The sequence below is a fragment of the Rousettus aegyptiacus genome, unplaced genomic scaffold (assembly GCF_014176215.1).
Source record: "Rousettus aegyptiacus isolate mRouAeg1 unplaced genomic scaffold, mRouAeg1.p scaffold_m13_p_2, whole genome shotgun sequence".
Lineage (NCBI taxonomy): Eukaryota > Metazoa > Chordata > Mammalia > Chiroptera > Pteropodidae > Rousettus > Rousettus aegyptiacus.
Genome location: NW_023416295.1, coordinates 158,301,117 through 158,322,456, shown reverse-complemented (window position 1 = coordinate 158,322,456; position 21,340 = coordinate 158,301,117). Strand labels below are relative to the sequence as shown.

At 44.4% G+C, this 21,340-nt stretch overlaps 2 protein-coding genes and 1 long non-coding RNA gene across 5 annotated transcripts in view; 1 reads left to right on the top strand and 2 right to left on the bottom strand.

Annotated features, from left to right (window-relative positions):
• The window catches only part of CDK17 (cyclin dependent kinase 17), a 97,635-nt gene extending 85,681 nt beyond the window's left edge, over positions 1-11,954 (top strand). Inside the window, exon 18 of the mRNA XM_036237265.1 lies at positions 8,984-11,954. The gene's annotated coding sequence lies outside the window, so the exon portion shown is untranslated. The remainder of the gene's footprint in view (positions 1-8,983) is intronic.
• Positions 1-21,340, bottom strand: part of ELK3 (ETS transcription factor ELK3) — a 65,453-nt gene that overhangs the window by 3,287 nt on the left and 40,826 nt on the right. For 2 of the 3 annotated variants that reach the window (XM_016159393.2, XM_036237266.1), the window contains exons 3-4: positions 16,226-17,005; positions 7,670-7,792 (exon numbers count right to left, since the gene is read on the bottom strand). In XM_016159393.2, the coding sequence (XP_016014879.2) occupies positions 7,670-7,792; positions 16,226-17,005 (903 nt within the window). The remainder of the gene's footprint in view (positions 1-7,669; positions 7,793-16,225; positions 17,006-21,340) is intronic. The other variant, XM_036237267.1, reaches the window with a different exon arrangement.
• On the bottom strand, positions 9,041-16,219 carry LOC118613734. The gene is made up of 2 exons (XR_004955767.1): positions 12,566-16,219; positions 9,041-11,821 (listed from the first exon to the last, which is right to left on the bottom strand). It is a non-coding gene; the product is annotated as an uncharacterized LOC118613734 (long non-coding RNA).

The following is a 21,340-nucleotide window of genomic DNA, read 5'->3' as shown; positions in this document are numbered from 1 at the left end:
ACAACTAGGTGGAGAAATAACCTGCAACAGTAGAAGGTAGGAGGGGGCAAAGATACACGGCTAACCAGTCCCAAGCAGTGGCTAAGTGGGTCACAGGCTGTGGCAGTAGCAGCCGGTAACTGGAGACGCCTCTTAAAGGGGCTCTGTCCACAAGCCGTACTTTCACAGTGATGGACCTGCTTGCTCTGGGCACCAGTACCAGTTCAGCTGTACAGGCAGGCAACAGGGACTTACAGGGGGACACTGAGTTGTCAGAGTGAGGGCCAGAGGCAAGGCTTTCTACCAGGTAGAAGTGCTGGCGGTATCCACTGTTCCACCTCTTGAGCCCTGCCCCCTCCCAGAGTGTGGACACATGCCGCCATACCTGAGATATCATTAAACTGGATAACAAAAGTTGCTTGGCCCAAAGGATTTTCTAAAATCCCGCCTCCCCCAACTCGCGGCTCCACCCAAGCCACATGCAGGTGTATCCTCTGCGAGTCCAGTACTCCTTGCTGAGCAGTGCCAAGACACACTGGTGGCAGCTGGCCTCAGTTTCTGGTGTGGTTTCTTGACGTAACCCTAAGGCACAGCATCTGTGGATTGCTTGCTGAATCTTTTAAGAGGTGGCTCTGGAGGGGCACAGGCTGGAGCTAAACTTGGTCTGCAGCTGAACCCCTCCCAGGACTGTGCCACTGGACACCTACTACACAAAGCTACATTAATAAGACCAGGAGACTTAGGAGCTTTACTTAGTACATAGAGTCAGTCACAGAAAGGCAGCCAAAATGGGAAGACAAGCAGAAACCATATGAGAGAACAGAACAGAGAATAATAGAGTCAAGCAATCTTAACAGATGCACAGTTCAAAACACTGGTTATAAATGATACTTAATGAACTTAGGCGAAGTGTAACTTTAACAAAGGGATAAAAAACAAAAATAGAATTGGAAATTATAAAAGGGAACCAGTCAGAAATGAAGAACATATTGTCCAAGATGAAAAATATACTAAATGGAATAAACAGTGAATAAGAAAAGGATCAAATGATCTACATAGAGGATGGGGAAGCCAAGGATACTCAATCAGAATGGCTAGAAAAAAGCAAAGACTGTAATAATTTAAGGAGCCTATGGGACATTATTAAATGTAAAAATATCCGTGTCATGGGGTTAACAGAAGGAAAACAAGACGTTGAAGAGCTATTTGAAGAAATAATGATTGAAAACATGCCTAACTTGGTGATGGAAGTAGACACAAAACCCCAAGAAGCTCAGAGAGTCCCAAGAAAGATGAACCTGAAGAGGCCCACACCAAGACACATTATAATTAAAATGCCAAAGGTTAAATACAAAGAGAATCTTAAAAGCGGCAAGAGAAAAGCAGTTACCTACAAGGGAGCACCCATAAGACTGGCAGCTGATTTCTCAAAAGAAACTATGCAGGACAGAAGGGGTTGGCACAAAATATTTGATGTGATGAAAACTCATGATCTACAACCAAGAATACTTCATCCAGCAGAGCTATCATTTAGAGTGGAAAGACTAATAAAGAGCTTCCCGGACAAAAATAAACTAAAGGAATTTATCAGCACCAAGCCAGTATTATAGGAAATGTTGGAGGGACTTCTTATAAGAAGAAAAATCATGAATAAAGAATGGTATTAACTACATTCCTATCAACAAGTACCTCAAACAGAAAAGAATTAAGGGCTCCAGCCAAAAGATAGAGTGGCTGAATGGATAAGAAAACAAGACCCCTACATATGCTGCCTACAAGAGATTCACCTCAGATTAAAAGACACACACAGACTAAAAGGGAGGAAATGGAAAAAGATACTGCCTTGATGGACCTAGAGGTTATTGTGCTGAATGAAATAAGTCAGATAGATACGACATGATTTCACATACATGTGGAATCTAAAGAACAAAATAAACAAAACAAACTCATAGATAACAGAGAATATTTTGAGGGCTACTAGATGGGAGGGGTGTTGGGGAGACGGTGAAAAGGGGCAAAGAGATTAAGAGGTACAAATGGATAGTTGCAGAATAGTCATGGAGATGTAGAGTGTAGCATGGAGAAGATGGTTAATAATATAATAGATATATAAGGGGGGAAGAGGGGTCCTAGATTTAGTGGGGTGATCGCTTTGTGAGTTATGTGGATCTCTGATCACTGCTGTACAACTGAAACTGGTATATTGTATGCCAACTATAATCGGAAAAAAAAAAGCTCATTGAACTGTACAATGTAAATACGAGCAACTAATTATTATATTTCAATAAATCCAGAAAAAAAAAAGTAGAGAAGTATCACTGTCATGAAGCGTGTTTTAGCATATTCATTAAATATGAAGTTTGAAAATCGAAAAAAAAGTTAATTTCTGTATTCTTGGTAATTAAGATGACAAATAGGATAGAGGTATATGCTTTGATAGGTTTCAGGTCTGAAAGAAATGTGGCAGCTATTCTCCCAAATGAACGAGAATGATTAAAGTCATCCTTTTAATACATGATCGTTCACAACTAGATTTTCACTGAGATATGTATCAGAATGATCTCCTAGGCTGTCTTCTAGTTTAATTCCTATTTGGTCTACATGAGTTAAATATTAAACTTTACTTCAACACTGAATATCAAACTACAAAGCCTAGTACATGTTAGAAGTACAATAAATATTTGTAGAACAAGTAAATATATTTCTGTAATTTTCAAGCTAACTATTGCATGTCTAGTGCCTTACATACAGTTTATCAGTGGTTGTCATTTCATTTGATATCTAGAGCCTATAAGGTAAGTTTGGTTATCCCCATTTTATGGACGAGAAAAAAGAATTCAAGTAAGTTCTAATTGGCTAAAGGTCATAGCTAATAAGCAGTAAAGCCAGCTTTTAAGCCCTGTGAAAGATAACAGCGCGCTCTGTACCAAACCACCGAACTTATTTTTGGCAGGAGGTGGTTGCAGGGTGGGGTGGGGTGGGGTGCTCTTTAATTACTATTTGTTTCTTTAATGGTTAATTGGCATATTCTAGGTTTTCGTTTCTTTTCTGACACTTTGGAATTTTAATTCTTTTGTAGAATTTTATCCATTTCGACGGAGTTATAAAACCTATGTGCGTGTAGTTTATACTCTTATTTAAGAGCCATGCTCTTAACCACTATTCCCATTAAGTTAGAATGAAGACTGGAAGAAGAGCAGGTTCTGAATTTTCATTCTCTTAGTTTATTTGCATCTTCTCTCATCTTGGTTTTGGCCATCTTATTGGCGTTTTCAAAAGAATCAGCTTTTTGTCTAGTCTCTTTTTAAAATAGATTATTGATTTCTGCCCTTTGCTCTATTTCTTATACACTCAGTTGTCACAGTTTCTCTGGGTTAGCCTGGCTTTTCTGGCCTGTTTCATAGTCATCTTTATTAGCTCTAACCCCATCCCCACCCCCAGTCCCTTTTCTTAAATTGCAACATTCCCCAAATTTTTGTCCTCAGCCTGCCCTTCTATACTGGACTCAACGATCATTTCCTGTTGTTAGTCAGAGGTACCCACCAATGTCTCTTCCCCACAAAACCTGCTCTTCTTTGCTCATTCTTCAAGTCAGTGAGAGTGTGGTTAGGAGTACAACCCTGAACTTGAACCACAGCTCTGCCACTTATTAACATGTGATCTTGGGTAAATTGAAGCAACTGCTGGGAGTATTAAATGAGAAGCCACAAAAAAACATCCTTAGAACAATGTTTGGCATAGAGTAAGTGACTCTCAATAAACATTAACTGTTGTTATTAATAGCGTTTTCATTCTTTTAATCATTTAGTAATCTTTACCTCCTAATTTTGATTACCACTTAACTCCCCAAACCCAACTAAGTCTTCCTCTCAATTTTACTTCTAGGATGTCTTCTAAATATATACCTGATTCCACTGGTCTAATCTAAAAGAAGATTCTTCCCTTAGTTTTGGAGTAGTGTAAATTTCCTCACATCTCTCCCTTTTAAATTTTATTATGTTTCATGTGTACAGTACATCGGTTAGACATTTATTTATGTAGTTTATAAAACGATCCCCCTAATTGCTCTTTCTCTCCTCTGGCTCTCCACACAGCCATTATGTTAATGCTGACTGCATTCCCTGTGCCGTGCTCCCCGTCCCCGTGACCGTCCTCACATCTCTCTTGCCCTCCACCCTTTCTGCTTTCTCTTCAGTCCTTCCTCCTCACTGATATTAGCAATGTCTTTCTAAAATTAGAGATATTATCATACTGTCTGCAACTTAAAAAGCCTTCCATGGTTATCACCTAATAAGAGATTAAGATGGAAACTCCTCAGCATACTATTCAAGACCCACAGCTGCTTTTCCAGTCTGATCTCCTATCACCCAGTACCTTCCTGAACAGACTGTGTACTTTCATATACGAATCGCGCAGATCTGTTAATCTAGAATGTGCTTTATTCTTTGCTGAACTCCTGTCCCTTCTTAGTTCAGCTCAGGTGCCACTTCCTTGGAGCTATTACTGTTGGGTTCGTTTAGTACTTTTGTTTACACATCTGTTATTCATATATTATATAATCACTACAGTCCCTACCTCAGAGCATTACAGATATTTGCTGAGTTATGTTCATTAAATTAAAAATGACAGAAAACATTCTCAAATGAAAACTTAATTAGCTTCTCTTGTTTCAAGATATATCTGTAACTACTAGGCTTGTTCCAAATTTGACCAAAATCTGTTTCAAAAGTTCAACAGACATCCTGTAGACAAACTCAAAATGCCAAACTGTCCAGCTGAACTGATCTCACTTTATTTGTAAAACAAGGCTGTATTTTAAGATTTAGCACAGTGTCTTTGTCATCTCTAAAACATGTCTTGATTACAAAGCAGGCCTCTTCTAGCAAGGCCAATATCTTAAGTTCTTCAATTTCTGCTATAACTTGCTATAACAATTCTATCAGGAGAACTTCTGTGCAAAAACTCAGTTCTGTCACCCTAAGAATTCTGATCTACCTTTTCAGTCATCAAAACAAATTTGTCAGCAGCATTTAAAACTTACTATATTTTTTCGTCCCCCAAAACATTTATAGCATATTTGAAAGAGATTTGTTGTTATTTTTGAACAAAATTATTTTCATTAGTTGAAAGGGGCACTGTTAATAACCAACTGAATTTTGAAAATCCATCCTTTGAAATATCTAGTTTTAAAAATCAGAAATTATAGGGAGCATTTGAGATTTGCTCCTTAGCAAATGTCAGTTTGGCTCAGATTAACTCATAAAAATTCTCAAAAAAAAAAATTCCTTTTACCATGTTTTGTTAATTACCATTTTCAAAACTGCCAATTTCACTTTACCACACTCAGCTGCTCTTATCATAGGAAGAGTAATAATATTTTAAAAGGGTTTTTAAAAGTTGTTCCTTAGTCTCATGGATCCCAATCACAAAAAGAGGGTCTCTGGCCCTGTCAGCCATCCAGACATAGTTGTATTTTTTTTTTCATGGTTGTATTTTGAATGGCTCAAGGAGAGAGGAATTAAAATTCTGAACAGGTAAACTTTAAATACAGCAATTTCTTTTGTGGAATTCTAAATGTAAATTGGGAACAGCCGGTCTTCAGTGGTTCTCAAAGTGTGGTTCTCAGAGCAGCAGCATCACTAGGAACATAAAAGAATGTTATGTGCCCTGTCCCAGAACTCCTTCTGAATGAGGAACTCTGGGAGTAGGGTCGAGCAGTCTATTATAACACACCCTCCAGCTGATTCTGTTGCTTGCTAACTTTGAGAATCACTGGTTTAGTCGTGACTGAAGAGCTGAGGATATGTACATTGCCCAACCCCAGAGCTCCTGGTATCATGATAATGTGTAGAATCACTATGGACATGAACCACCATTACTGTGGGGAGTAATGGGCTGGAAAAGGTTTAGTAGCCAAGGCAGGTATGCCAAAGAACTCCCAGGCAGTGGTTCTCCATGGCTTTCTTGGTAGGTAACCAAGCCCTGCGCCAATCGGGGCAGAATTCCCAGTAAGGAGGGAAGTGAGCGTCCATTCGTTATTCACAAATGTCCACTGGACCCTACAAAGACCCTGTGTTAGATTCTAGGGCTAGAGTAGTAGTGAGTCCCCACTGCACTGGGGCTTGACTGTGCATGTGTACTATATAACATGCAGCTCCTTTCTGCTCTACTCAGGCTGGAATACTAGAATACTGCTGCTCCATTCTGGAGACCTTCAGGAAATATGGTCTTTTAGCATTCCGTCAAAAGACTGCTAATGTAAAACTTTCCTAATACTACGTTTGCTCACTGTTTTTGTTTCCCTGCCTGAGTTAAAGTGGCTAAGAATCAACATGTTGGCTGCACATGACCATGGCTCAATTTCTTGTGATAGGAAGAAAGGCCGGGAAGAGAAACCTGATGACTCTAGGGATATAACGACATCATGACAGCCTATCTCCACCCTACTAGGAAACCAGAGAAGCAAGATAGCAATTGAAACCTCCTTAGCTCTGCCCTTCTTAAAACAAGACCCTCAATCCCACCGTGTATAGCTTCTTGGACAGAGGAGATAAATATTAAATTAACCTTGATAAGCAAACTGACCAACTCAAAAAAACATGGAGACCTAATCTTTTTAACACTTACTTTCTTAGACATCTCTCAACAAATTCTTAGGCACTGATTCAGTCAGTCAATAAAAATTACTGAGCATCATCTATGTACCAGGCAATGTGTTAGGTGCTGGTGGCACACCACAGTGAACAAGGCACAGTTCCAGCCTCTTGAGGGCCCACAGTCTAGTGGGGGAAATTGCCCGATGGAACAAGCCATCATAATACAAAGTGGTAAGGGCTAGACGCAACAGGAGCAAAAGAACTCCAGCTAGCTTGGAGAGAGCCACACAGGGCGGGTCAGGTATGGGATGGAGGGTGGAGGAGACAGATGAGGCTAGAATTAGGTAAGAAGGGAGTGTGCACTTTATCCAGCTTTGCTTCATTCCTGTCCCTAGGATCCTTCCTGTTCTGCACTCATATTCAAACAGATAACATCTTGGCCAGTGAGCAGCAATCTTTGGTCTCAAAGAGGAAATAGTGATTTCCACATGATAGCAAGTAATGCTACTACTTCAAGATTCGAGTGCGAATGAATAATGAATGTGCTCACCTAGTACAGGGAGTTTGGCAAGATAAAGCAGTGAAGACTTAACTATCCTAACCAAGGGCCCTGGGTACTCCTTTTTTGTTATGGAACAAGGAGAACTTGATTATGATTCATGAAATTATACAGATACCTTTTCTGTTACAGTGTGGAAAAACTGTTCACTATTTTCAATTTTCAGTGTTATCACTATGTTGACTAATATTTAATATTTTACTCTTTAATGATCTTATAAAATACAATTTTTTAAGTTTTGACTTTTCTCTAGTAAATTTCCAGTTTCCATAGTCAATGAAAATTCCAAAACATTTCAAGAACAAATTGTTCCATATATGATAAGTTAGCATGACTACTCCATTTTTGGCTCAATGAAAATTTTGTCTGCCTTTGAAGGCTGCCTTTTGCATACAACCCCATTAACATAAACACCCTTTAGAAACTTAACATTTTAACCAAATGTGGGGCAGAACTCACTATTACCTTTGTGGGATTTTGGGGGAACACATCCCTTAGAAGTTCAGTGTTTAAAAATGTATTTCCAAATGCTCACCTGGAACAGCGTGTTTGGCCCTTGCAGCCTGGCAGGACTCAGTGGAGCTACTGGACTAAGGCTGCTCCAGAAATGTATGCTGGACAGCAGTGGACTCGGGGTCAGAAGCAGTCCATTTGGTGTCTGGGAAAGAAAGCACATAGACAGTTCTTGATATAGATGTCGCCTGACTCCAGGAGTGATTAGCAGTGTAGCTCGGTGCATCAGCCATGGACCAAGAAAGAAGCCTCACCATCTTAGGAAAACCTGACGACTCTTGTTATTTCTGCAAGAAACTGTATTAGCAATTTTAAAAAGGAGAGAAGTATAGACCAATTAATTGCCTCCCATGAACATTCTAGTGGAAAGCTCCAGTTTGTGGCAATGTTTTGCCCAGATGGTTTCTCCGGTTTGCTCCCCCATCCCCTTTAAACGAGATTTAGTGTACAACAAACCAGGACCCCATGAAGGGGCTTAATTATTATTATTTTACCTATATTTCCTTAGTTTTCTTTAGCGGACATCCACTACTTGGGTTACAAACACATATTTAAAAGGGCCTCCCAAGCTTCATTTTCCCTATCAATGGCTCTTTAGGATTTGCTGCTAAAATAACCCTGTAGCAGCTTCTTCAAAAGCTCTGAACTGGGTTTTCCAGATTTCACTCCGGATGTGGGGCTGATGCGAATTCATCTCCCTGGCAATGGTTTGAAAGGGAAAAAAAAAAAAAAAAAAATCCTTTCTTGTCAGTTTGGGTGTAAAGCCAAAACGCTGGGTTTCCCAGGAGAGTGCCAAGGACCGCATTTGCTTGCACACACTCAGCAGGAGTTCTGGCCTGTAAGCCAGCTAGAGGGCAGGAGAAACAACCCTCCCCAGCTGGTAAGCTTGCATGGCTTGTATCCTCGGTGGAGGCAAACTCCCTGGCCCAGGGTGGTTCTGCACCTCTGGCGACTAGAAGGAGCCCCTCGATGGTTTGGTGATGTCAGTAGGTAGGTGCGTTATTTCAGAAGAACCATGGCAGAGGCTCCAGCATTTCAGATTGCATCATGCTGGATGCTACGGGGTTATTTTTTTCTAGAACTGGCCTAAGCAGCTTTGTTAATTATCGAGAGCATTTGGCTCAAACCGAAGCTGGAAAGGTCTGCTCTGCTCAGTGGAATGGAGACAAACACCCTAAGGTTCTCAAGCTCTGAAGGTGCTGAAAGGTAAACTAATTTATACCAAATTATTTGAGTCTGGTTCCACAGCACTTCCTACATATTGAATGACTGAGGTTAGTAGGATAAACAACATGTTTGGGATTAATTTTTAACTTTCCATTTGTTCTAATCCAAGGTAATTTCACCGGTGTGCCAGGCCATCTGGCTTAATGGTCAGGACTTCCCGGTGCAGCCCGGGCTCTACCAGGGATCCAGCCTCGGAACCACCGCTTAGCTAGGTATCTGCTCCACACCTCAGTTTCCTGCTTGTTAAAGTGGGGAGAAAAAATACCTACATACAGGATTGTTGGGAAGATTAAATAAGATGACCTATGTAAAGCTCTCAATATGTGCCTGACACATAGCACATGCTCAACAAGTGTTAAAGACTGTTATGAATTAATTAAAGGTCTACCTGACACACTTAATGTACTTCACCTATTCATGGGAGAAACTCTCAACTGTACAGCAGGGGTCCCCAATCCCCGAGCTACAGACCGGTACTGGCCCGTAGCCCGTGAGGAACTAGGGCACGCACAGCTGGAGGTGAGTGGTGGGTGAGCCAGCGAAACTTCGCCTGTGTTTGCAGCCGCTCCCCAGCGCTAGCCTCACCGCCCGCAGCTCCACCTCAGATCATCAGGCATTGGACTCTCATGGGAGCACCGGTGTCTGGTGCCAAAAAGGTTGGGGACCACTGGATAGAAAAGTACTTGATGTTCTGAAATGGCCAAGCCGGTTTCATCAGCTGGTACTTTAAGGCTCTTCTCCACCCTGTTAGGCTCAAGTCCACAGCCTCAGGTGATCTGAGAACTAATATTTGCATATTACTCGAGCCAGGTTCCACCCACAGTACGCCACATTAACATTTAATAACCAGCGTGTTCAGAGCCTCCTCGTTTATACCCACCAAAGAAGGTCTCAAAGCTATAGAGACAATGAGTCTTCTAAACTACAAAACATAGCTATCTTTCATCCACGGCCATACATGTATGCTTATTCTTTTTTAATCCTTTGAACAAATACAAAGTATAGCATTTATATTTTCATAGTCTAAAATTTATACCCATGTCTGGATTTGAGGTGTTTGCACATATGTTTTTCTGAGGGATACAGGGCATATTGAGAATATAGTAGCATTCTGTATTTCTCATGCTTAATGTTTGAAATATCACCTATAATTTATGCAAATAAATATTATGAAATGACTTAATTCACTCCTCTCCCTCCCATCCCCGATCTCCCTAAAGATCTGTGGCCTTAAAGAAAAAACTATTTGGTTGCTCTTTTAAGGAAGGTTCCTATAAAGCCTTCCCTGGCTTATCTCAAGTACAGTGTGAGCTTTCAGAGCCTCTCTCCACAAGCTCCTGAAGTCAGGTAGGGAAAGCTAAGCCTGATGACTCGGGGCTTAAGAAGCCACAAACAAAATGCATGCTTCCTCTTCCTTGGGCTCTTCTGAATGGCAGAGTTCCTAATCCCATCAGCTGCTTGGGGAGGAGATGCCCGAAGACCCAAGGGCAGTGGGCATTCATTTCCAAGGGGGGAAAAACCCTACCAGGCTTTCATTTTCATCCTCTCTGCTCAGCTCTCCCACTTAATAGCGAATCTCCTATAAAACTCAAACATCTGAGCTAAACCTGGTGAGCTGATGTCCAAACAGGCCGCACCTGAGTGCCTTTTGTTCCTAGTCCTCCACCCAGATTATGCCTTCTGACCTCCTCCTCCTCCCTACCCCTTGCCTCCCTCTGCCCATCAAAATGCCACCACTTCAGAGGAGACTTTCCTGCTCTCCCCTCAGTCAGATGACATTCTCTTTTTTTCTGAATCCTTATAACACTTTATAATCACCTTTTTTCTTAGCATGTTCTGCCTCATATATGCTAATTAGCATATTTTTATTATACTACCAATACAGCCTTTTAGATATCCTGCTCATCTTTATTCCTCCTGTAGGACGCAGCTACCAAACACCTGATGAGCTCAAGCGATCGTAACTAGACGTATGCCCTCACCTGTTGGACATCTCCACGTGGAATGCCCCACATGTTCGAACTTGAATTTACCACCTTCTTTCTAAATCCAGTGTTTCTTATGACTCCTCCATTGCTGTCAATAGTACTGCCATTTATCTATCCACTCAACAAATACTGAGTACACAGTATATGTCGGGTGCCAGGGAAAAGATACAACCCAGCATCCCAGTTACCGTGATGCAAAATGCCTTCCCCTCACCATAGCCTCTGAACTGACTTTTATTTATCCCTTTATTTCTCTTCCTGATGCATCCAAGCCCCATTACCTGACAGATGGCATGTGGCAATAGCCACCTAAAGCAGTCCACCTGCCTCTGGCTTCTCTCCCAATCTATTCTGAGCTCCACCACCAAATCAATCTCTGTAGACATTACATTCACCAGAAGTTCTTTCAGAAAGGAAAAAAAAAAAAAAATACAACCTCCTTAGCCACAGTTCTAGGTTCCCCTATAATCTGATTTCAGATGCCCCCTAAATTCCCTATATCAGGGGTTCCCAACCCCCCGGCTGTGGCCTGTTAGCCTGCACAGCTGGAAGGGCAAGCACAGCCTCATCTGTATGTGCAGCCTCTCCCCAGTGCTAACATCACCACCTCCGCTCATCAGGCATCAGATTCTCATAGGAGCCCTGGCCCCTGGTGCCAGTTTGTAGGGTCCTCTGTAATTTCACACCACCCTGAATTATACATCGCCCCTTATTCTTTACCTACTGGACAGGTCGCCGTAGCTCACGAGAGCAGGAACTGTGGTGATCTTGCTTATGTCTGTATCCCCAGGAGCCCAGCGAATGGGAGGTGTTCTATAATTATTTCCCAAATGGATTAACAAATAGTAGCCATTCCTTAGTTGACTGAATAGAAAGGATACATGTGAGCTTCACACCAAGAAGTATTTGTAGATTCCTTGATTTGGGGATTTGAAATAACTGATAGGTCATTAGGGCTTCTGAAAATAAAGGAGAGAAAATCAGGATGTCCATTTAAGTTTGTTGTCCCAACAAACATCTCTAAATCTCTCACAGATGCCAAGAGAATTCATGTGAAGGCCACTTTGCGGCAAAAAAAAAAAAAAAAAAAAATCCACAAATAAAGGTGTCAGTGCATTCCTGGAAACTCCTAGAGTTGTCTGAATTCGAATAAGAAACATGGTTTTATGGGACTTTAAAAAAAGAAGTAGAATCATCCAGTAGTTGGTGTAGTACTGAAGGTTCTGATCTTAAGGGGGACAAAAATGGAGAATTCCACAGGGTCCACGATAGGTACAGTAAGTGGCAGGAGAAAAAATAAGGGCAGGAGTGGGGAGGATGGCCACAGGATAGGCCCCCGGGGCAGGGGGGGCGGGGGGCACTGCTATGGTTTGTTCACCCCCGGCGGCCTGAGCTGGAGGAAGCAGGAAACTTCAGTGGGAGTGTCAGGTCACTCACGACCTGTCTACCAGTGACATCTCCCACTGCAAAGCGCTCCTAAAAGGACACCTGCTTCCCCACCAGGCTGAGCAGGAGAAGTGTTAGAGTGGGATGAAGGAAAAACAAACTTTTTTTCCTTCTGGGATAATGGCAAAAGGGACCATACGATGAGAAACCACCCCGGAGGCGGGACAGGGCGCAGTGAGCCCTGACTGCTCAGCACACGCACCCGTTTCACTCTAAATTCCCACCATGCGGTTTTTGCTCAAAGTTGTTACACCCACCAGTAAATAGTAAATGCAGGAAGGAGGTTTTAGCATCTGTCCTCAGCAAGCTGTCTCTGCTCAGTTAGTGCTAATCCAAGGCTGCTGCTAATAATGAAGCAGCCGGGGCCACGCATGCTCAGACTCCGATGGTGAGCTCACGCCCTGCGGCCTGCACGTATCTGAGCTGAGCGTCTTAAACATCACACGTGAGATTAACAGAGGCCTTGGCCTAAGTGAAGGGAAATGCCACGCGCCGGCCTCCGAGCCTGAACCGATTGTACATCGTTAGATGAGGGAGAGAGTCAATGGAAGAGGCAAATGGAAGGAAGAGAGACATGATACAAGGTGCAGAAGATACAGGATCAGACGTTCCAGCTGGCACCGTTCAGGCTTCCATGGTGCCTGGCTGGGAACCAGGAGAGTCTCACATCCTGGCTCCGGCCCCGTCTCCATTTCTGCAGCTCATGCCATCAGAGATAACATCCTTGGTTTTTTAGCAACGGTCCAATGTGACCTTGGCAGCCGAGCACCAACTGTATCACTCCTTGTTACCCAGCTGGCTTTTGCATTCCCATTTTTCAGTTCCTCATAGTGCACGCTGTCTCCATTAGGAATCGTGGTTTATTAAAAACTCATAAACGAGTCATCTCGGCTGCATTCTGCACAGGTGCAGCAGAGGCTTGGTGGTGGGAGTGGAGGTTACGGTGCTGGGTGAGTGGCTGATGATTTCTCATGCACATCATGTTAGAGATGAAATCTGAAATCTGGATTTGGGCTGATGCGAGGTGTGTGGTTTAATAAGGTCCCCAAAGGGCACGGTAACCACAAGACCCTGGTCACACCAAGACTCTTAATCCTATCCTTGTTTATGCCATGTTTCTAGATGAAAATAACCGAGAATTATTCTTAGAATAAAAAAGTGAAAGATAAATAAATAAAGAGTTATTGGAATAGATTAAAATTCTTGGGAATTTCATCAAGTTATTACAGCACAACTTTCCTCTCTTCTAAGGCCAACCGTCAAGAAACGTTCATAGGAGGTTCCCATAGGTAACCAAACGTTTACGTGCAGTGTTGCGCTGCACACAGCACACACCACAGAAGAAAAAAAAGAGTTTCTGTGACACAAAGTGCTAAGAAGTAGCGAAACCAATGAGCTGCAGGGGTGAGACGTCAGGGCTTCCTGTGGGAGGAAAGCCCCAAGCCCCCTTCAGAGAGAGAGGAAACCCCCAGAACTGACCCAGAAGCAAAGGGAAGTCTCACTTCTGTCCCCTGGGGGCGATTTCAGGAAAGTGGGTTCATCCCTCAGGCTGAGGCCAGTGGCCTTCAGTAATATGGCAGGCTCCTCAGACAGCCGACTCTGTTTCTGACCACTGGAGGGAGACACATGAGTGAGTGAGTTTTGGGGGCAGACAAAGCAGTTCTTGGGGGGCCAGAATCTGTGAGAAACCAAATCCTCTTTTGACTCCAGGCCTACCCTGAATCCTAAATAAAAGGCTTGAGGCCTGTCAAGGCAAGGTAAAACCACAGGACAGTCCTGTGTGATCTTCAGCTTCAGAGAGACCATCTGGGTGAGCACCCCGAGTGCCTGAGGCCTGCCATTTCTCTGGTTTCTCATAGCTTCTCTCCCTGCCAGTCAGCCACCCTCGGCCACCCACAGGCACGCCAGGTGCAGAGCTGACACTGCTCGCAGGTGACGGAATCACAAATCTTGAGATTCTGCCATCTCCCAAGAGGCAGGCCTCGTCTCCTTTGAACCTGTTACCTCGTGTGCTTTCTTCATACACACCCCTGCCCCCACCACCATCCAAGGTCCCTCCTCTCAGCCCAGCCACGCCGTCCTCAGTCCCACTGAGCGGAGCCACCCTAAATTCACTGTGCCCGGGTCCTGACCCACAGGGCCAGCCTGAGCCCATCTCCTCCAGTGCGATACAGGGATGGAACTGCCCCACTCCGCTCGGAGACGGTGATACCGGCTCCCAGAGAAAGCAGATACTGAAATCAGAGTTGTAAACACAGAGGAGGCCCGGAGGGGATCCTCAGGCTGCCCACCACCCCGGCCCCAGTGCTCACATAACTTCTCTGAGCTGCTTCAGGACCTGCTGTTTCTGAGTATTTACACAGCAGTCCTCAGTCACGGGACAGTTTGGCTTGGTTAGAAAGGCCCGATTTAAGAGCACACATGCTCATTCAGCCCAGTAACGGAGCCCTCAGCTCTCCCCTCCACGGCGGCCGCCTCATTACCACTAGAGCTCACAAGCTTCAGCTGACACGAAATACCTGGGCCATCAGTTCGGGAGAAGCCATGGAGAGGAAAACGGCCAAGAGTTGCTTTCGATTGCTTTGCAGACGCCAGGGACTAGCATGACCAGAGACAACTGGGTGTTTTCCCAGCGGGAATGAATGCCAAGAACATTTTACTTAAGAAACGTGGATTCTGGAGCGGACTTCACTGGGTTCAGATTCGCTTCTACCACTTCTCAGCGGCGTGACCTTGGATGAACTACTTTACTGTGCCTCATCCACCTCAGCTGGAAAAATGGGACCACAACAGTCTGTACTTCGTGGAGCTGAAAAATAACTGAGGCAACACGGCATGCAAAGAGCTTAGAACCGTGCCTGGCACACATGAAAAGCTCAAAATCTGCTGCTGCTGCTGCTGCTGCTGCTGCTGCTGCTGCTGACGATGCCGACAGCAAGGACATCGGTGGCGATGAGTACGGAGGCAGGAGATGGAGAGGGCTCCTACAGTAACACCACCTGCAGCTAGCTCTCTTCCCACGGCCTTCCTCCCATTGATTCCTCACAATTAATCCATTTCACAGATGCGGATACGGGCTCAGAGAGTGAGTGCCCCGTCACCATTCTACCGAGCAGCGTCGCCAGGAACTCAATCCAAGCCTGTGACCCCAAAGCCAATGAATGAGCTTACCCCTGCCACCAAAATGCATCCAGTTTTCCAGCAGAAGCAGAGGCAGGGCGTATCGGGCACGTGCTTTGCCTCCGCCCTGCAAGTGCCAGCTGGACAAGAAAGAGCATCTGAATGTTGTATTTTGAGAAAAAGGTGCCTTCTCATTGGAGTTAATTATACCAAAGACTTTCTTACTCCGCAAGTTTGCTTTCCCCTCCCTCCTGACGTGAACCTGGGTTTTCTCACAGTAGCACTGCTTGTACTGAAGAATCTTTCTCACGGTTTGGCATGGCCCTTATCATCCTTATTATTGTTAGGGACTACCGGACAATACAGCTCCACATTGACAATCGCAATGGCTTTGTCAGGTAACATCAATTTTCTTGTCATCGAGTTCCCCACCAGAGATGACTCTGCCATAAAAATTTCAGAAAGCCCACATGCCTTCTGAAATGTCACTTGGCCCACTCAACTCTCCCTAGGAAATCACTGGATCTGCTTTGAGGGCCAGTGCGCATGTTCTGTCTTACGATCACTTTAGGCCACTTAAAAGCAAGAAACCAATGAAGAATCCCTCTGTCCCCAATATCCTACCTTTTCTCTCATGGACCTCTTGGTCTGGGGCAGGGGAAGTAACTTCCCGTCACACTCACATTCAGACTTTGGTACACGGGACCTAGGATTATCTGTCACCGGGCAGAAGGAAGGTGCCCTGGCTGCTCTTTCCTCCTTTCTGCTAACCCCCTGAGAATGGGTGTGGCTCTTACCTGTGCAGTGAAGAAGGCTGGGGTGAGGGATCCTGAGGGAAGGGCGGGGCTGTTGAGGGCGATGGAGCCAATGTCGGTGCCGGAGAGCACCAGCGGGGGCGCGGAGATTTCCAAGCCTTTGGGCTTTTTGGCCTTGGGGGGAAGAGATGGAGACCTGGTCTTGGAGCCCGATGACAGGTTCAAGGGCTCCAGAGAATCCGAGTCATGGCAGGCGGCCTCCAGGAAGAGGCTTCTGTGTTCAGAAGGGAGGGGTGAATTAGGGGACAGGGACGGGGAGCGAGAGGAGGAGGGCGATGGGGACGAAATGCTGGCGGCGCTGGGCAGCATCAAAGAGGAGATCTTGGCTGAGACGGACGAGGCCAGGAAGGCCTCCGACGTGGAGGGCAGGGACACCACAGGCCTGCTGATGTGCTTGTCGCTTTTGTTGGTCACAAACCTGATGACAGTCCTGACCTCTTCCACAGGAGGGCTGTCTTCCGGCGGATCCTCCAGCTTCTCCGTCTTGATGGCCTTGAAGGATTCCGGTGGGTTCTGCAGGGAATTGATGGTGAACGACGAGTACAGGCCCGAGTGGATGTACTCGTTGCGGCTCGTGCTCTTGAGGGCCGACAAGCCGTGCCTGTGGGCCTCACGGCCCTCGGGAGGCGCCTTGCAGTCGCTGTCCTGCAGCAAAAGGCTCTCCCGGCTGATCTCCACCGCGTGAGGGTCCATTTTCAGTATCTCCGGGAAGGAGACAAACTTGTACACAAACTTCTGCCCGATCACCTTCTTGATGATGTTCTGTGAATAATACAGAAGGAGAGAGCGAAAAGGTCAGTCAGTACACCAGAGAAGCCGAGGAGGAGCTCCGCGAGGATGGGGGATTTTGCTGCCAGAAGCACCACGATATTCCTGATTTACACATTTTGGCTAAAGTGCAGTAGAACGAGGACTAAAGTTGGAGGCAGAATTATATCTGCATTCCAGTTCTGCCAATTACTAATGGTGTGATCTTCGGTACGCTGTCATTTTGAGTTTCCTCATCTGCGAGGTGAGGATTATTATACCTGATAATGTCGTAACAGTTGCCATTTATGAAGCACTTACCATGCAGCTGGCATTGTTCATGTATTATCTCATATATTCTGTACAGCGATCTTAAGAGGAAGGTATTCTTAAACTCCCACTTTAAAACTTAGGAGAGCAAGCTTTGTGTGATTAAATAGCCCACACAGCCACACGGTAGGTAGTTGGTACAAGACAGCACTTCCTTAACCGTAATGTACAGTATTGTCCAACTTCGCTCTGGGACTTATGAGGATTCAGTGAAATAACAATGGGAACGCATTCCGTAAGCTGGGGAGCATTACAGAAACATAAGTTGTTATCACCAAACACCACGATGTTTTCTTAAATCATGTAGCCATTGTCCTTGTCTTTTTTTTTTTTTTTTTTTTCCAATTTTCTGCCAACAAGGCCACTGGAGAAAAGGCAAAATGTCTACGTGGACATTTGTGGCACACACCCAGCATTTTAAGTTGCTAGTAGTGTCTACTTCTGACTCCGCAGGTTATGGCTCCAGTCCTCAGCCTGGAAACCAGTCCTCTCTGCAAATGGACTTCGTATTCAGGGCTGTGCTGTTCCGGAGGTGTATGAAACCGGAACGTTGGCAAATATCTATCAAACGCGTGAGGGGTCCCAGGTGCTCGAGGGAGTCTGAGACGGTCTCCCTCAAGCACAGGGAGCCCGCAGCACCATCCTGTGGGAAAAAGACTCACTGTTCCTCACAAACTGTTCCTCCTAATACTTGAGTATGGTTGAGGGTTTAAAAACGTATTGGAGGAGAAGAGCTGCAGAAGGATGTCCTACTGAGCGCCTACTCAGTGCCAGGTGTTGGACACACGCTCTCGTCTGACCTCACACTGACCCTCTTGCGAGGTTGAAGGTACATCATTCTTCTGATAGAAGGTGAGAGGTGGGGAGTAATTTGCCCAAGAACCAAGATCTATTCATTCTAAAGCCTAAGCTGCTTCACATTTCCACACAGATTTGGAGGAAGAGAATCAAAGAACCCCTGAGTACAGATGAAATTTTTTAAGCCTGAGATATCACTGGCATGTAACATTCCGTAAGCTGGGAAGCATTACAGAAATGTTACAACATGATGATTTGTTTCAAGTGTACAAGTGTACAACATGATGTGATATTTGCATAGATTGCAAAATGACCATCACAATAAGCCTAGTTAACATCCACCACCACACGCAGTTATAAATTTTTTTATCCTTGTGATAAGAACTTTTAAGATTTACTCTGTTAGCAACTTTCAAAGGTAAAAGAGAGATGATATTTAATTAAATCTTGATGTTCCTTTTGTGGTCATAGTTTGGTGTCCATGTTTTTGCCTTCCCCCTTGTTACATTTCGGCATGCTAACTTGTCTTTGTCCTTAAATGGATCGGCAAATCCCAGAAGAGAATTTATCTAGCAGTCAGGAGGGAAGAGCATATTTACTAAGCCACTGAGATATGGGGGGAGCGATTGCTCAGGGCAGGCATCTAAGGGAGGGACACACGAGGTCCCCCATTCAGCAGCGGCAATCCCAATAATGCAAATCCTGGCACAACTTCACTCAGCACTGCACACCGAGGCTCACTTACCCGCCTGTTAGAGTCAAAGCTGAACAATTCGTTCCGGCGGGATCCTGGCACCCAGGTCTGCAATTTAACCCATCATCCATCCCACTTACTCCGTCTGACCTCATTCTACACTCAACACTAGCGAAACTGAAAACCACTTACAAACCTTCAGAGAAAGTTGGGAAAACAAGTTCCACCCGGGCCTGACTGGCCTGGGTAGACAACATGCCTGGGAGAAATCAGCTCGGAGCAAGAAAGAGTTGCATGAGGGGGTCACTGGTGCCATCTGATCCAGGGTTGGTTCTGGGTAACAAGAAAGCATCCTTGCCTGGTGTGTTCCTCTGCTAAAATTCTAAGGTATTTTTGTTCTTCTCTCATAATATTTTTCTCCCTGGGGGAAAACTATTTTATCCTCAGTCAGTTGAACACGCATGTAAACTGAGTGACTTAGGAGAGCCTAAATGATTACCCAGAAGAGAAAAGAAACTGTATGGTCTGAATCATTTCTTCTGGTGGGCCTTGTAAACTTTTTTTTTTTTGCCAAAAAAAGAACCGACCTTTAATTTTGTTAATGGTCTTCATAACATAATGTATGAGCAGGGATTACATTCATAAGCAAACCAAGAAGTAATTAAGGGCTGTGATAAAAATGATAAAAATGCCTCTCCTCAAAAAAAGGTTGGGAATAGTAAGCAATCTTGGGGAGAGAGCTGGGACTCGATGTATCAAAAAGAATATAAAGAACAACCCCCATGACTGTCAGCTGACAAAGGATAAACAAAACGTAGGATAAACAACAGAATATTGTCTAGGCATAAAAAGGAATGAAGTTCCGACACATTGCTACATGGATGTACCTTGAATATGGTATGTCAAATGAAAGAAGTCAGGCACAAAAGGCCACATTTTTTATGATTAATTCCATTTATATAAAATATCCAGAATAGACAAATCTGCAGAGACAAAAGGTAGATTAGTCATTTCCTAGGATTTGGGGGTGGAATGGAGGAACTGAGGGATGCCACCTAAAACAGAAATTTTTTAAGAGAGTAGTGAAAATGTTTAATATTGTGTTGATGGATGCATAACTAAATATACTCGAAGCCGCTAAATTGTATACCTTAAATACCTGGGTGAACTAGATGGTATGTGAGTTATACTTCAATAAAACTGTTAAAAAAAAATGAGAAATCTTTTACCCCAGCTCTATTGAGATATAAACTGACATATAACATTGTGTAAGTTTAAGGCATACAATGTGATAATTTGATACGCATCTATACTGAGAAATGTTTACCACAATAAGGTTAGTTAATATATCCTTCACCTCACATAATTACCATTTTGATATTGCGGTGACCACATTTAAGATCTCCTGTCTTAGCAACTTTCAAGTATATAATATCGTATTGTTAACTGCAGTCACCCGGCTGCACATTAAGTCTCAGAACTTATTCGTCTTATAGCTGGAAGTTTGTGTCCTTTGAGCACATCTCCCCATTTCCCCCACCCCCAAGCCCATGGAAGCCATGGATGAACTCCATTGCTATGTGTTCAGTTTTTTTAGATTCCACATGTAAGCGATACCATATAGTATTTGTCTTTTCCTGACTTATTTCACTTAGCATAATGCCCTCATGAACATGAGGAATCTTAAGAATTGTACATGTTTAAAGGGAAGATGGTGGGAACTTTCTATGGCTGCCCGGTGACTGCCATAACATGCTAAACCCTACTCTGAGTATACAAAAAGGACATGCCTCGAAGGGCACTGAACTCGGCCATCACAAGAAGGGCCCCGTCAGTAGCTGCTGCTTCCATGAGGTGAGCCATTAGGACATCAAGAGAGCTTTTTAGAGAAGAGCTGCACAGTGACAGGGATGGGGACAGTTTATGGAGCTGACCCAAAGGAGGAAAAACAGCCTTTGGAAAGAACCAACGAGAAAGATACGTTAGATCTGGCTACCTGGACAGTTTGAAACCCCTGCAAGGACAGGAGGCTGGGAAGGGAAATGAGTGGGAAGAGGGAAGGAAGGAAGATCAGACAGATGCAGCCCAGCTCCAACCCCGGTATTTGAGAGCCCGACTCTGTGCCCAACATCTGTTCATGGGAGCGGACCAGGTAAGGAAAGCCCCCACCAGGATGTCCACAGCTGGAGACCTAGATAGGTATGTGGACTCGGAGGAGGTGAGTGCCTCCAGTGTCAGCCAAAGTGAGAACCCCTTCTTCCTTCACTTCCAGGGTAGACACCGGCAGAGCATCTGTGGCATGTGCGTTTGACAATCTCTTCGTGGTCTCTGAAGAGAGGTTTTGTTTCAAGAGTTTGCCCCATGAGGGGCTGGCCGGAAAACTCACGGTACAGGGTGATGATGCTAGGTAGTATTTGCTGAGCGCGGATTCTGTGTACTAAAAACGTGACCACCCTGACTCATTTAATCCTCTGAGAGACTGGAACCATTATTATTATCCCCACTTCAGAGATGGGCAAACCGAGGTT